This window comes from Mus caroli, unplaced genomic scaffold (genome assembly GCF_978045245.1).
Source record: "Mus caroli unplaced genomic scaffold, Mus_caroli_1 scaffold_10, whole genome shotgun sequence".
Taxonomy (NCBI): Eukaryota; Metazoa; Chordata; class Mammalia; order Rodentia; family Muridae; genus Mus; species Mus caroli.
In genome coordinates, this window is record NW_028227265.1 from 56726200 (window position 1) to 56742777 (window position 16578).

A 16578-nucleotide genomic window follows, 5' to 3' on the forward strand; every position below is an offset into this window, starting at 1 on the left:
TCTTCTCATGTAGGAAATAGATAATATATCATGTCTAGGTTAGGCTTACTACAGAAAGACAAAAAAAATTTAATACCAAAAATTTACAAGTGTCATGAGATTATCTTAATGGAGTCAAGTAGAAGCTCTGTGTACTCCCAAATGCATATGAGAAAGTTATTTAATGAAATCTAAACACTTTTTCTTATTATAAACTCTCATAAAATTGGCAACTAGTAAAAACCATGTGTGAGCATGTGCATGTGTGTTTGGGGGTACCAGTGAAGTCACAGACTGGGTATTTCAGGAATGCTTATGCATCGATGGGCATGTGATAACTGAAAAGGTGCTATTCTGGATCATTACAGAAAGGATGCAGTACACCATAAAAAGAGATACCAGGTTTTCCATATGGAAGAAAAAATTAGCACAGACTCCGTCTCACACATAGATTCATTCCTGGTGGGTGAGGGATAAAAGACCTAAAAGCAAAATGTAAAACAAAGCAAGCAAACAAACAAGAAATGATTTTACTTTGAAACTTGAAAGATGAGAGTTCTAAGACCTCAAAATAGGAGGGAATTCATTTAACAAGATGGGTCATTCATCGTAGGTGAGCTGCCTCAGTTTACTTTCTTTTTCTCTGTGGCCCAAGTGTTTTGATCTTGCTGTTGAAGTGCTAGATTATTTCCTATTTGAACTTCCCTCACAAGGCATCTTCTAGGACCATCACAACCCTTTCCTTTAATGTGCCAGGGAGGCTATAAGGGGCCTTGCAAAGCAAAGGACACTCCTAGACTATTTCCATTTTCTCCCATTCTTTACCTAACTCACACCCAATGGAAAGCAGCCATTTTAGTGACTTATCATTAAGTTATAGGCAAATATTCTGTTTGCTTGTCATGAAAGTCATGGCTCTTCTTCTACAATTTTATACCATTAGTTCAAAGAATTTTTAGTTAGATTTCCAGTTCTGTTAGAAACATGAATGTTCTTGGTAGCCAACATGATCCTCTTCCTGTTAAAGTAGTCCTTACTGCTATTACCTGTTTGCGTTAAAGTTTGTTAACTGTTAGTTACTATTAGAGACAGAGAATGGGACCTGGGATCTACTTACCCTCAATAGGCCTGTTAGATAACAAGCTGATTATTTAATGTTGTCACGTTGGGGAAAGGATCAAAAAAGTGACACGCTCCCATGTCCATCGTTGAGGTCCTCAAGTGAAGTTTAGACATTATACATGACTTATCAGTTCTATTCAAGATGTGGTCTTTCCTATCATCATGGGCTGAGCTCCAGGCTCTCCTCTTGGTAGTATGACAGATTGTCAGAACTATGTGTTTCTTCTTAGGAAAAAGCATAAACCCTCCAGCTGGTACTGGACCCCCAGCCTCTTCTCTCTCCAACATAAAATTCCTGAGGGAATGTATTGGGGACCAATATTTGAAGTCTCATAACCAAAGGGAAGGAAACACGTCTCTTTAGAATATTTTGGTTCCTCCTAGTATTGTTGCAGTATGCTAGAGCAGAAATCCCTTCATGTCCTACTTGAATAAACTTCCTGACATTTTGTATTTTGTCCACCTTGGGACCTTCCTTCATGCTGACATTGTCCTTCAAAAAACTTCAAATAGGAAAAATGTTTCCCTGACAGAAACAGAAGTGTCCAAGTGTTTGGAGACAACAATTCTTTAAATTTTGATGACAGTTTTAGTTCTTACCAGTTCACCTATTTGAATAAATCACTTGCCATTCCCTGGGATCAATTATGTTCTCTGTAAAATAGAGACCATTACTTTTTGGCTTGTTCTCAACCAGGCCCCTTGAGTGCTGAGAGCGATGCATTTTACATTACCTCCATCTTTTTTAGACCTTCACTTTTATCTCTGAAGATTGATGGCTCAGCCTTCCCAGACCTAACTTATAAGAAGAAAAAGGGAGCCCAAAGGAACACCTTCTCCCCCTCCCCACATTTCTTTGCCAAGAACACAAACTGAGGAGACAAAGAACCTGGGAGAATCTTCTGGACTTTGTGTCAGTCCTCATGTCATCTGGGACAATTACAACATGAGTTGCTCACCAAAGATGGCCCAGTGGGTAGAAACATTTGCTGTGTAAGCCTAAAGACCTGCATTCAGTCCACATTTCCCACCTGGGAGAAAGACTGACTTCTATTGGTTTTCCTCTGACATCTTCATTTGTGCTGGGCTGTGAGCATCCCTATGCATATACACATTTGTTATAAACACACTCATCCATATACAAGGCAATGATAAATAATCATTTTATAAAAGAGAAGAGAAGGGGCTCATTCCATCAGAAATGTGGTCCTCACCCCTATTCTTTTCTCAGCTTCTGTTCTCTCCTAGTCAGCCCCAAACTGTCCTTTCTGTCTTTCTTTCATATGCTATACAAAGTATCATCCCTGCCTTGTCTGTGTCCATAAAGCTAACAATTATAGACCTATACAAGAAAGAATGGAAATACAAATATGAATAAAGATTAGTGAAGTTGAGCAGGGCCTTCCGTGCAGTATGTGCTGTCCTTTAGGGTAAACAGAAAGTGCTTTCTTTTCTTTGTTTGTTTTTTGGTTTTTTTTTTTTGTTTTGTTTTGTTTTGTTTTGTTTTTTGGTTTGGTTTGGTTTGGTTTGGTTTTTCCAAGACAGGGTTTCTCTGTATAGCCCTGGCTGTCCTGGAACTCACTTTATAGACCAGGCTGACCTCGAACTCAGAAATACGCCTGCTTCTACCTTCCAACTGCTGGGATTAAAGGTGTGCACCACCACTGCCGGGCTAGAAAGTGCTTTTCTTTTTTTTTTTCTTTTTTTTTGAATTAATTTTTTTTATTAGGTATTTTCCTCATTTACATTTCCAATGCTATCCAAAAAGTCCCCAATACACTCCCCCCTACACTCCCCTACCCACCCACTCCCACATTTTGACCCTGGCATTCCCCTGTACTGGGGCATATAAAGTTTGCAAGTCCAATGGGCCTCTCTTTCCAGTGATGGCCGACTAGGCCATCTTTTGATACATATGCAGCTAGAGACAAGAGCTCTGGGGTACTGGTTAGTTCATAATGTTGTTCCACCTATAGGGTTGCTGTTCCCTTTAGCTCCTTGGGTACTTTCTCTACTTCCTCCATTGGGGGCCCTGTGATCCATTCAATAGCTGACTGTGAGCATCCACTTCTGTGTTTGCTAGGCCCCTGCATTGTCTCACAAGAGACAGCTATATCTGGGTCCTTTCAGCAAAATCTTGCTAGTGTATGCAGTGGTGTCAGCATTTGGAAGCTGATTATGGGATGGATCCCTGGATATGGCAGTCTTTAGATGGTCCATCCTTTCGTCACAGCTCCAAACTTTATCTCTGTAACTCTTTCCATGGGTGTTTTGTTCCCAATTCTAAGAAGGGGCACAGTGTCCACACTTTGGTCTTCGTTCTTCTTGAGTTTCATGCGTTTAACAAATTGTATCTTATATCTTGGGTATTCTAAGTTTTTGGGCTAATATCCACTTATCAGTGAGTACATATCATGTGAGTTCTTTTGTGATTGGGTTACCTCACTCAGGATGATGCCCTCCAGGTCCATCCATTTGCCTAGGAATTTCATAAATTCATTCCTTTTAATAGCTGAGTAGTACTCCATTGTGTAAATATACCACATTTTCTGTATCCATTCCTCTGTTGAGGGGCATCTGGGTTCTTTCCAGCTTCTGGCTATTATAAATAAGGCTGCTATGAACATAGTGGAGCATGTGTCCTTCTTACCGGTTGGAACATCTTCTGGATATATGCCCAGGAGAGGTATTGCTGAATCCTCTAGTAGTATTATGTCCAATTTTCTGAGGAACCGCCAAACTGATTTCCAGAGTGGTTGTACAAGCTTGCAATCCCACCAACAATGAAGGAGTATTCCTCTTTCTCCACATCCTTGCCAGCATCTGCTGTCACCTGAATTATTGATCTTAGCCATTCTGACTGGTGTGAGGTGGAATCTCAGGGTTGTTTTGATTTGCATTTCCCTGATGATTAAGGATGTTGAACATTTTTTCAAAACCAGTAGACATGGCTTCATCCTGAAAAGGTGAATGGAGATTTCTCGTTAGATTAGATAGAATGGCATTCTAGGAATGATTTCACTTACAGCCAGGTGAAAAGATTCTTACTCATGAAATTAAGTATCCTACAGAGTATGTCAGCTAAATATAAAAAGCTGAGATTCCAGTTCTTACCTTTCTAATCTCAAAACCAAAGTTCTTTCCTTTAATATAGGTCTAGGTTTTACCTGAACATGTTTTCCATAGCAAACACATTGATTTGGTGGAGTGCAAAGCTCTAGATTTTCAATCTAGCATCAGACAAACTCAACATGGTGATACACACATAATTCTAGCACAAGGGAGGTATATGAAAAAGAATAAGAAGTTCAAGGTCATCTCTGGTACATGGTTAGATCCAAACCCTCTTTTAAACAATGATAAGAAGCCCTCCTCAGAGGCCCTTGGTCCTGTGAATGTTCTATGCCCCAGTATAGGGGAATGCCTGGGCCAGGAATGGGAGTGGGTGGGTTGGGGATCAGGGGGAGAGGGGAGAGGATAGGGGATTTTTGGAGGGGAAACTAGAAAAGGTGATAACACTTGAAATGTAAATAAAGGGCTGGGCGTGGTGGCACACACCTTTAATCCCAGCACTTGGGAGGCAGAGGCAGGCGAATTTCTGAGTTCGAGGCCAGCCTGGTCTACAGAGTGAGTTCCAGGATAGCCAGGGCTACACAGAGAAACCCTGTCTCAAAAAAAAACAAAAAAAAAAAAAAAAAAAAAGAAAGAAAGAAAATATCTACTAAAAATTGAAAGAAAAAAAAAAAGAAGCCCTTTTCATTAATTAGTAAAGAGTGGGACTGGAGACCCATCTCAGTGTCCTTCCAGAGCACCTTAGTTCAATAACTAGTACCAATGTGGCAGCTCACAATTGTCTATAACTCCAGTTTTTGTGGAGTCTGATGCCCTGTTCTGGCCTCATGGGCACTGCACACAGAGAGTGTGCAGCCACTCATGTAGACATTACATCAGTATACATAAAATCAAATATGCTTTAGGAAGTAAACTGAAGAGGATGAGCTTCCAGGACTGTTTACTGTGAACCACCTTTGGAGTAAATGGCTTCCAAGAGTGCACTCACATAAAGACACTTTATTCAACATCGTCTCCCTGAGAGAACATTTTAATTTTAAGCAGCAGACCCAGAGTATGAATTGTATATCCTGATCCATTAATATATAGGGATTGGAGTGCTTTGGAAAGGAAAACATGAATGCAGAAAAGAAACACCAAAAGGAATCGTGACATCTACATGGAAGACTGAAATATTTGTATAAAGGAAATGTATAAAATCTGCATTAAAAAGTAGCTCATTACAGAAGTGGATGCTCACAGTCATCTATAAGATGGAACACAGAGCCCCCAATGGAGAAGCTAGAAAAAGCACCCAAGGAGCTGAAGGGGTCTGCAACCCTATAGGTGGAACAACAATATGAATTAACCAGTACCCCCAGAGTTCATATCTCTAGCTGCATATGTAGCAGAAGATGCCCTAGTCGGCCATCACTGGGAGGAGAGGCTGACTAGGCCTTGGCGTTGCAAACTTTCTATGCCCCAGTACAGGGGAACGCCAGGGCCAAGAAGCAGGAGTGGGTGGGTAGGGGAGCAGGGCGGAGGGAGGGTATAGGGAACTTTCGGGATAGCATTTGAAATGTATATAAAGAAAACATCTAATAATAAATAAATAAGTAGCTCATTACTCAAGTTTGAAAACATTTTATAACACTTAGAGATACATCAGCTTCCACATCTTTTGAGGAAGATGAGGGACCAATGTACATTAGCATATTGGGCAGGTCACTACCAGGCAGATAGCTGTGAAGAATGAGGCAGAAGAATCCAGAGAGAAGGTAATAAGAATGATGGACGGAAAAGTTGACTCATGAGGCTCAGTATGGATTGAGGGAGAAAAACCAGCTGGTTCACTGGAGAACATCTGAAGTCTGAAATCACCACCTCTACCTCTTTTGTGTTTAGCCAGCTCCTGGTTAAGAAGCATCATTGTGTGACCTCCATACAGGGCTCTAGGTCTTTTGTGATCTGGGTGTTATTGGGGTTAAGCTGGTATACTTAAGGCGTGCTCCCAAGTATATATGAGATATCAGCACCTATTTTGGTTGCCTGCTTTGGTTGCTGTCATACTGTGACTAGAGCCTTGAACTCCCGCATACATCCAAAATACCTTATAGATCATTTATGGCTGGCTAAGCTGTGTGGCTGTCATTGTTATATTTGTATGTTTGAGTGTGCTAAGGTGGTTGTACATACAGAAGTGTACATACACAAATGCACATAAATGTAAAGGTCACCTGTCAATTTATCATTGACGTGAGGCTTGTCATTGGACCACCCAGCTAACACCACCTGTCTCAGCTTCCTCATTTTCGAGAGTGCAAGCTCACATCACACACTTCAGCATTTCATATGTGAGCTCTAGGGATCTAATTCAGATTCCCCAGCTCCACAGTACGACATTAAATTCCTTACCCTATTCTAATTATATCTCTTTATCTGGGCAAATGGGAAAACAATCACTATTTTGCATAGGTGTTTAAAATTCAATAAGATGGCACACAATGCAATTATGACAGAGCTTGAAGCTATATAGAAAGCCTACTGGTCTTACTATTTAGAAATACGTTTTAAAAGATCACTGTTGAAATAATTTTCAGCCAACTGAGGAAAGAAATATGTCAACACATTTCTTCTCGTCCATTTGTCACAACTCTCATTTCACATATAGAAAAAGAAGCATCCAAAGAGAGGAAGTGATCACCCCAGGGTAGAAAAGGGTAGAAAAACAGGTTGGTGGCATAGCTAGAATAAGTGTCTGAATTTGGTGGCATGTGCCCTAGCCCATGTTGAAATGCCATACTAAGCAGACAGGACTTTGATAATATAAGCAAATGTTCTTTGGCTCTCAACTCCCATCTGTTCTTCACTCTTTGGTAATTTCTGGCACCTAACTCCTTGGGTTCTGTTGACATAAGCTCTCTGCCATGGTTTTGGTGCACACAGCTGTTAAAACTTAGAAGCAGTTACTCCTAGAAATGTCAGCAACATCCTTAGAGATGCAGTGGTCCACCTGAGAAATACACTGTACTCCAGCATGTTTAACAAGGTATATGTAAAACAGTGAAGAGCTGTTGATCGCAGTTCCTTTAAAGTGGAGGGATCCGGGGATGTGCAGAGTTCTAGGAACTCTGAATGGCCAGTTGTCTCTATAGTTCTATAGTCAGAAACCTGGTGGATATTGTTTATTCCTACCATTGGCCATTTATGCTCTAACTCAGCACAGAGAGGCCTATGTGATAGCGGACTGCCCTGTGGAACAGGTACCTTAGAAGTCAATGTGGGACAAACTGCCCACATAAAGCTGTGCTCCTTGAGGAAGAACAGGGTTGAAGTAAGGAAGTACAATATTTGGTGATTGGACAATGACACATGGGGAAGGTTTGGTTCTCCACCGTAGAGAACTTCTCAAATCAAGCAGGTTGGACAAAGGGGAGGATTCAAAGATCTACCTTCTGGAAATTACTGTAACTCAAGTGGATTCTAGGATTACAATCATTTAAAAAGGATAGGAGAGTAGTCAAGTCCAGAAAACCCTGTATGATGTCTAACCTTTTTCTTTTTTACTAGATATTTTCTTCATTTACATTTCAAATGCTATCCTGAAAGTTCCCTATACCCTCCCACTGCGCTGCTCCCAAACCCACCCCACCCACTCCCGCTTCCTGGCCCTGGCATTCCCCTGTACTAGGGCGTATAATCTTTGAAAGACCAAGGGCCTCTCCTCCCAATTATGGCCGACTAGGCCATGTTCTGCTACATATGCAGCTAGAGACACAAGCTCCGGGAGTACTGGTTGGTTCATATTGTTGTTCCACCTATAGGATTGCAGACACCTTCAGCTCCTTGATTACTTTCTCTAGCTCCTCCATTGGGGGCCCTGTGTTCCATCCAATAGCTGACTATGAGCATCCACTTCTGTATTTTCCAGGCATAGCCTCACAAGAGACAGCTTTATCAGCGTCCTGTCAGCAAAATCTTTCTAGCATATGCAATAGTATCTGCGTTTGGTGGCTGTTTATGGGATGGATCCCCAGGTAGGGCAGTCTCTGGATGGTCCTTCCTTCCATCTCAGCTTTAAACTTGATCTCTGTAACTACCTCCATGGGTATTTTGTTCCCCATTCTAAGCAGGAACGAAGTATCCACACTTTGGTCTTCCTTCTTCTTGAGTTTCATGTGTTTTGCAAATTGTATCTTGGGAAAAATTCCTGAACAGAACAGCAATTGCTTGTGCTGTTAGATCGAGAATCAACAAATGGGACCTCATAAAATTGCAAAGCTTCTGTAAGGCAAAAGACACTGTCAGTAAGACAAGAAGGCCATCAACAGATTGGGAAAGGACCTTTACCAATCCTAAATCCGATAGGGGAGTAATATCCAATATATACAAAGAACTCAAGAAGCTGGACTCAAGAAAGTAAAATGATGCCATTAAAAAAATTGGGGTACAGAGCTAAACAAAGAATTCTCAACTGAGGAATTCCAAATGGCTGACAAGCACCTGAAAAAATGTTCAACATCCTTAATCATCAGGGAAATGCAAATCAAAACAACCCTGAGATTCCACCTCACACCAGTCAGAATGGCTAAGATCAAAAATTCAAGTGACATCAGATGCTGGCGAGGATGTGGAGAAAGAGGAACACTCCTCCATTGCTAGCGAGATTGCAAGCTTGTACAACCACTCTTGGCAGTTCCTCAGAAAATTGGACATAGTACTACCGGAGGATCCAGCAATACCTGTCCTGGGCATATACCCAGAAGATGTTCCAACTGGTAATAAAGACACATACTTCACTATGTTCATAGCAGCCTTATTTATAATAGCCAGAAGCTGGAAAGAACCCAGATGTCCCTCAAAAGAGGAATGGATACAGAAAATGTGGTACATTTACACAATGGAGTACTACTCAGCTATTAAAAACAATGAATTCATGAAATTCTTAGGCAAATGGATGTATCTGGAGGGCATCATCCTGAGTGAGGTAACCCAATCACAAAAGAAGTCACTAGATATGCACTCACTGATAAGTGGATATTAGCCCAGAAACTTAGAATACCCAAGATAATGTCTAATCTTAACTGAGGACTAGCAGTGGAAACATCTGGAGCTTCAAACTACTTCAAAAGTAACCATGCAAATCAAACATCTTCTAATCATGGATCACATGGAAAGTCACTTCTTTTAAATGCTTCTTTGACATATATAAGTCTGTCAGTCATTAAATATAAAACAAATTTGCATTTTAATTAAATGGATTCCATGTTTTTCATATGGAATTTAAATATGAATGAATATTTGATAATGCAGGACGCCGCAGGACATTTTGATGTTTTTCGTAATTGTTGAATATTTTGGTTTTCTGATTCCCAATCCTGAGAACCACTGCACACAAATACATAGTATCCAAGTGCAGAGATACATTTAACACCATTCCAGGCACTAGTGGAAATTCTGTCTCAATAGAAAGCCAGAATTCAACACTTCTTTCTTTTTTTTTTTTTAACATTTTTTATTAATTAATTTTTTACACTCCATATTTTACTTCCCCTTCCCCTGATCCACGCTCAGACTATTCTACATCCCATACCTCCTCCCCACCCACCTGTCATCCACAGAGGTGTGGATGTCCCCACCCCCTACCCCACCTGACCTCTAAACACCCTGGGTCTTCCAGTCTCTTGAGGGTTAGGTGTATCATCTCTGAATGAACACAGACCCAGAAGTCCTCTACTGTATGTGTGTTGGGAGCCTCATATCAGCTGGTGTATGCTGCCTGATTGGTGTTCCAGTATCTGAAAGATCTTGGGGGTTCAGGTTAATTGAGACTGCTGGTCCTCCCACAGGATTGCCCTTCTCCTCAGCTTCTTTCAGCCTTCCCTAATTCAACAACAGGGGTCAGCTGCTTCTGTTCATTGGTTGGGTGCAAATATCTGCATCTGATTCTTTCAGCTGTGTGTGTGTGTGTGTGTGTGTGTGTGTGTGTGTGTCTTTCCTTCACGAATCTAAAGAGTTCCTGGGCTGGTACAGCAAGTGCAGGAAACCCACCGGAAGCAAAGTGAACTAGGCTAATTACCTCTACAAGACAGTTATTCAATGCCCTTCTCTTTCTCTGAAGTATAAGTTCTAGACAGATTATAAAATTGTATGTGCAGCTCTGCATTCGCAGCCCCTCAGCCAGTGCTTGATACAGAATCATAGCTGATTTTTATATCTGTTGAATGAGTGAATGAATGAATGAATGAATGAATGGTACAATCATAAGAAATGTTTTTAAGGAAAAACCTTCTTTTTTGTTTGTTTGTTTGTTTGTTTGTTTGATTGTATTTTACCACTGACTAGCTTAGGGACCTTGAGCCAGTCTCAGTCTCAGTCTTACTGTCTGTGAAAGGCATTGGATCAACCCTTGAACTTTTTTGTCAGACTGACTTGCCCTTATCCTGCACTTAAGGAAATGGAGGTTCCAGGAAGAGAATGAGCGTAACAGTTGATGCAGACTGTAGCTCAGCTGAGGGTCACAGTACTTGTAGCTGGTCGTACTGTGCTGTTTCTGGTTATGGGTGGGCATTGAAAATGCAGCTTAAATTAGGCACACTTCCTATTATACAACAAGGGTATGAAGAAAACTTTGTGGAGTTACAGCCAGAGTCAAGGAATTCACTAATCTACATCCTCAAAGGAGAGGACAGAAGGAGCCAGGCCACCTTGACCCATCTCCAGCTGGCAGGGTCTGGGCCCTACTTCAGACTCTTTAGAGTCAGATTTCAACCTTCAGTGGAAACAAAACAGTATCTGAGCTGCAATGCCTTATGCTGTGTAGGACCACTGGGTACTATACAACCAGTCTAGATTCATTTATCATCATTCTGGAGGCTTCCAAAGCCCATATGGAGAAGATTCAGTATCTGGTAAGAGCCCACTATCTGGTTCATTAATAGCACTTTCTGAATGTGTCCATATGTAGTGTAAGAGTCCAGGCTGCTCTTGGATAAAGGCCCTGATCCTTTTTACAACCTTAAGCACCCCCCAAAGACCCTGTCTCCTAATGCCATTACTGGAGGCTACAGGACCTTTAATAAGACTCTAGGATAATAGGAGAATCGGGACCATTAGGTAATACTCTCTTACAACCCAAGAATGAGCACATTGAGGACTGCAAAGGAGAAAATTTGGTCAATTTCTTTCCACTACCATCAAAGAAAGGAAAGGGGAGTTATAACAACCTAACTCTGTTCTTTGTAGTCTAGAAGTAAGGCTTAGCAATCCTACTTTCACTAATTAGGTGTATCTTTTCATACAGTAATTAGGTGGCCTCGGGCTGGTGCTTCGGGCTGCTTATCCTTCTTTGTCTCCTGTTCCAGTGGTTGGAGGAGTCTAGAGAGTCAATTGTTCTGTTCGCTTAATTCTACTATCATAGTTGGGCTGGAGACTGGGGGCTTTATAGGAGATCCATATCCTACGATTCAAAAATCTTAGAGGCCCGAGATTAATCGACTTGCCTCTGGACAGGGTGTTCATGCTGTCTCAGTCCAAGGCAGAGGCAGAAAGGTAAGAGAAGGAAAGGGGTATGAAGGACCAAACTCTCCTGTTATCAGATGCCTGCCTCTCCATAAAGGCATTTGCTCTCTTGTTTCAGTTCCCTCTTAAAGAACCTGTGTCTCAAGCTGTCAACACATAAATTTTAGGAAGTGCTTTCAAATTACAGTACCAACAAATGCAAACCTTTTAGTGAGCTTTCAAGATACAGCTCTCTGCTTGGGACACATTTTAGCACTCAGCACAAGGTCCCTGAACCCTTTCAGGTGTTCCACACAGGCCTCTGTGGGTCTAGCTCTTATTCCCACTCAATATCAAGAATGGGTCTTTCTTGATATCTTCTGTAGACACTGGAAATGTGACCAGTGATGGGAGCCACCATCATAGAGCAGTCCCTTTGGAGCCAGCCCTTCCCTGGTCCTGCTGTCCTTTAGCAGATTAACTTCTGGACCCATTTGCTGTCTCCTTCTGCTACATTGTTGAAATCTTCTGACACTTTTACCAATATTCAGGGAACCTCTGTAGCACGTCTGCCTTTTAGTGCTCCACATTCAGTGCAGAGATAGCGAAGACTAGGCATGGGTTGCAAGGTGGTAAATCCAACTTGTGAGACCATGGGAAAACAGAATCTTCTAGAGCCTCCCTTTACCTTGCTGGACAGGAGTATCCTTCACAGTGACACCCCATGGGCTTGTTTTGTTAAAAGTTAATTCAAGTTATTCGTTCATAGTCATGACATAATAATAGGAATTATATGTCTGAAGAAGTACCAATAAATATTAGTAATCAAAGTATTTAAAATAATTTTAGTGCATGTTAAATATTCCAAATACTCACTTTTCTCAATTTCCCCCCTTTCATGTTTTCTCCTTTCAACCAACTCAGAAAGTGTATGCCCAAAGCCTCATGTCTCACCTGGAAATCACAACAATATCCCCAACATGGGTTTGCCCTGCTTGTCCGACCAGGTGTATCTTTTCATACAGTGATGGCCCTAGAACCCAGTTGGCCATTTTGCTCTCTCCTAGGAGTCTGTAGTCTCGAGTGTCTGAGTTCAAAATGTGCACTTCCCAGGTCTAAGAGGTCAGCTCCACTGGCTTTCTTCCATGTTCCAGCCCATGCTGCAGCATGGCCTTCTCTACATGATTTACTTTAGGTCATCTCCACCAGGAACTTCTTTTCCCCTAAGCATTAACATGGGTATCTTCCTGTGTCCATCTTGTCTGGATAGAGAAGTAGGGACCATGTAGCTCATTGTGAACTTCTAATGAGTATTTCACAGCTATCTCTCTTCCATGTTTTTCCCTCTACTCTGCCTTCTAATTACATATTGGTGGACCATAACTGTGCTGTGGGCAGCTACCAGGGTCACATGCTTCAGGACATGTCTCAATGTGGCAGACTGGAGATGATAAGGGAACCTACATTTTTGTGAGAGCTTATCCGGTGGCAGGTTTGCACATGTTAACATGTTTACATTCCATAGCAGTTCTATGAGACTGTTACTTAGCTCTGGCTAAAGATTTACTAATTATTTAAACAGGGAATTTAACCTTTGGAAGTGATTACAAGGCAAAAACTATAGAATTGGCCCTGAAATAAAACATAAGTCAGAAATGGTAGGGTATGGTTAACACTATGGTGATTAAGAGTAGAGAGAAGAGGTGAAGAAAATGTATGTTCTTTTTCAGGTCTCAGGTGTCCTTCTGGACTGCCTATATCACCAAGCAGGTTTCTTATCTGCAGGGTCCTAGCTTCTGTTTTGCAGAGCTGGAGGCTCCCAGAGATGAAAGTCTAATACAGCACATGTAGGAACTATGGATGCCCCTGTGACACAGAGAATAAGGGAACTTCCCCAGGATTAAATGACAGCGTAGATCAGAGGCAAACTTGGTTCCATCCCCAGCACTGGTTACCCAGCACTCTGCAAATGATGTAGAATGAATGAGTGAATGAATGAACTTCAGACCCATACATCATATTTTGTCCAGTCCAAGCCATGTTGTATGGCCCTTACCATCTGATAGCCTCCTTTCCAACCTCCAGGTCATCCACTGGAACTCCCCCAAGAAGCTCCGTGTGAAGAACAAACATGTGGAATTCTTCCGCAACCTCTACCTGACCTTCTTGGAGTATGATGGCAACCTCCTGCGGCGGGAGCTGTTTGGCTGTCCCAGTGAGACTGATGTCAACAATGAAAATGTGAGTGTTCCACAGATCATCAGGAAGATTGGCCATACTCTTATTTGTCTGTGTTGGGTCCTTGTTGGGTACTACACCCAGCTCAGGGGACAACTTAGCTGCCATGGAATCCATGACCCAGTGCATCATCTGGAGACTTCCTGTGGATCACTGTTGATATGGGAGGAGATATTAGCTCAGCTGAATAGATAAGCGTGAGTTTACAAACAAAAGAAACTATCAGTTATCTATGTCTGCTTCATGGCCAGTAAACTCCCAAGCATATAGTGGTAAAGGCATCCACATAGAACTCATGATTAATCTTGGTTGGTTCCTAGGGTGACACAGAAGGAGACTCCCACAGGGACTGGTGCCTTCCTAGTTAGTTTGGACAAGGAAAACATTGAGTGAATAGTTCGAAGCTATTGGGTGTTTTGGTTGTTACTGTTTTATCCTGTTTTTCTTTTTAATATGTTATAGCTTGTGTTTATTCATTGGGTCACTTTACTATGGAAAATGTTGAAGTAGAGAAATTAAGCAAGTTGCTCATGTCTACACAACAAACAAGGAGGACAGCTGTGACCAACTCTTAAGAAAAGGAACATGATAGCCATAGGCATCAGGGACATAGAATCAAGCTGACCTGAGTCTGACTCTAACTGTTGGTTTTGTTGACACAAAAATCCACAAGTCTCATCTTAAAGAGAATAAAAGATAGTTTATTCCAGAGGCCTAGAAACACAGATTTATGTTATCTCAAATTCAATGTTCCAATGTAGAAGCACTTTCATTAAGTTTATAAAATTTCAGAATTAGGAAAATCATAAATCAAGGTGAGTTTAAAATGTCTTGGTGGGTTTATCAGAGAAGCAGGTATAGCAAGATGGGGAAGCTTTTCTATAGGCTGAAGATGCTCTCTGAACTTTTTGGTTGATGGAATCTAGTTAATGGTCTGCTAAAATAATAGATTCTAAAAAGCTTTAAATCTATTAGTCACAATATGTTAGTTCACAGAGATGAACAAGGAATGTCTGTCCTAGAGAACTAGAACTAGCCTAAAATAAGGTAATTAGCCTCAGGGGCATGTAATATTTTAGTATCTCTACAGTCCTAAAACTCTCATCAGCCAATCAGTCCCTGCAAACACAGCTTCTTTCCTAGAATTTTTGTTCAGACTTTCTTGTTACTTCTGTTTCTATTGGTTTTGGAGAGACAACATTGTCCTCTTTTAAAAGAAAACATTTCATTGGATCTGGCTTACAGTTTTGTGAGTTTTAGTCCACTATTGTCATGGCAGGAAGCATGGCAGTATGTAGGCAGACATGTTGGTAGAGAAGGAACTGAGAGTTCTATGTCTTATTCTACAGGTATCAGAAGACTGTAAGCCACACTGGGTATAGCTTGATCATGTCTGAGATGCTAAAGCCTGCCTCCACACTAACATACTTTCTCCAACAATCCCACACCTCCTAATACTGACCCTTGCTATGTGACAAGCATTCAAACACATGAGTCTATGGGAGCCATCCCTTTTCAAATCACCACATCTACCTATGGAGCCTTTAACAAGATAGCCTGCGCTTCAGTATCTATTTCCTCAACTGCAAAATGGGCAAGAAATGGCATTTATACTCCAGAGATGAGCATCTGCTGTATATAAAATTAGCAATTATATGCTGCTTGTTCAGTCTTTCCTGGATCCTCAGTGTCACACACAGAAGAAATTGCTTCATTCATTCAATATAGAAATGTATACAGAGGTGTTGTTTTCATTCTGAGCACTAAGGAGGGACAGATGAAAAGAGGACTAGATAGACTGCTCAGTGGTCAAGCATACTAGCTGCACTTGTAGAGGATGCCATTCAGTTTCCAGTACACATATGGCAGCTCACTACCATCTGTAACTCCAATTTCAGGGAACCTGATGCCTCCTTATGGCTTCTATGCCACTATAGGAATGGGGTGCACATACATGTATGCATGCAAACACTCGTATACTTAAAATGAAAATAAATGAATCTATTAAGACAGACAATAGAGCAGAAGAAGGAAGAGACAATGATCTCTCCCTCAGGATATGTGTATCCTAGTAGGATAACCATCCAAGCTGTCAGGGAAAATGATCAGCTTATATCCAGTGCTACATAGCAATGGCTAGTGAGAAACCAGGCAGATCCTTTCTCTGGGGAGCGGCAAGCTTGAGATGAGAAGTAAAATTGACCCTGAACCCTGAGTTACAGGGAAGCTAGTTGTAGTCAAGCAAGGGAGATGTGTTCCATGCAGTAGGTGGACTTGGTGAAAAGGCACAGAGGCAGGGCCTGTTTGGAAAACAGTGTATGGACTAATGGGTGGAAGAAAGAAGAGGACACAGCAGACAGAAGGATGTGTGAGCTGGCAAAGGGTCTATTGTAAATAAACTAAGTAAAAATGTATCTAAATCTAGAATTTCCTTTTTAGACTGGCAAGGTATTTTTTTGTTGTCTTAGATGACAGATGTCTTTTTTTTTTTTTTTTTTTTTTTTTTTTTTTTTTTTTTTGCCTAAATTGCATGATAAATCCAGTAGTGACAGGGACTGTAAAGCGGGGAGGGGGTCTGTGGCCATTGTCCTCCCTGTGCCAAGCTCTACAGGAAATCCACTGCCTGGTTCTCTGCAGCATGGCAAAGGTAAGGTAAAAACAAAGACAAAGGGATAGAGTCAAATCCAA

The 16578-nt window shown here is 41.4% G+C and overlaps 1 protein-coding gene across 4 annotated transcripts in view; it reads left to right on the top strand.

Annotated features, from left to right (window-relative positions):
* The window catches only part of Large1 (LARGE xylosyl- and glucuronyltransferase 1), a 458660-nt gene that overhangs the window by 413085 nt on the left and 28997 nt on the right, over window positions 1-16578 (top strand). For all 4 annotated transcript variants that reach the window (XM_029480702.2, XM_021170066.3, XM_029480704.2 and 1 more), the window contains one exon: window positions 13738-13893. In XM_029480702.2, coding sequence (XP_029336562.1) covers window positions 13738-13893 — 156 coding nt within the window. The remainder of the gene's footprint in view (window positions 1-13737; window positions 13894-16578) is intronic.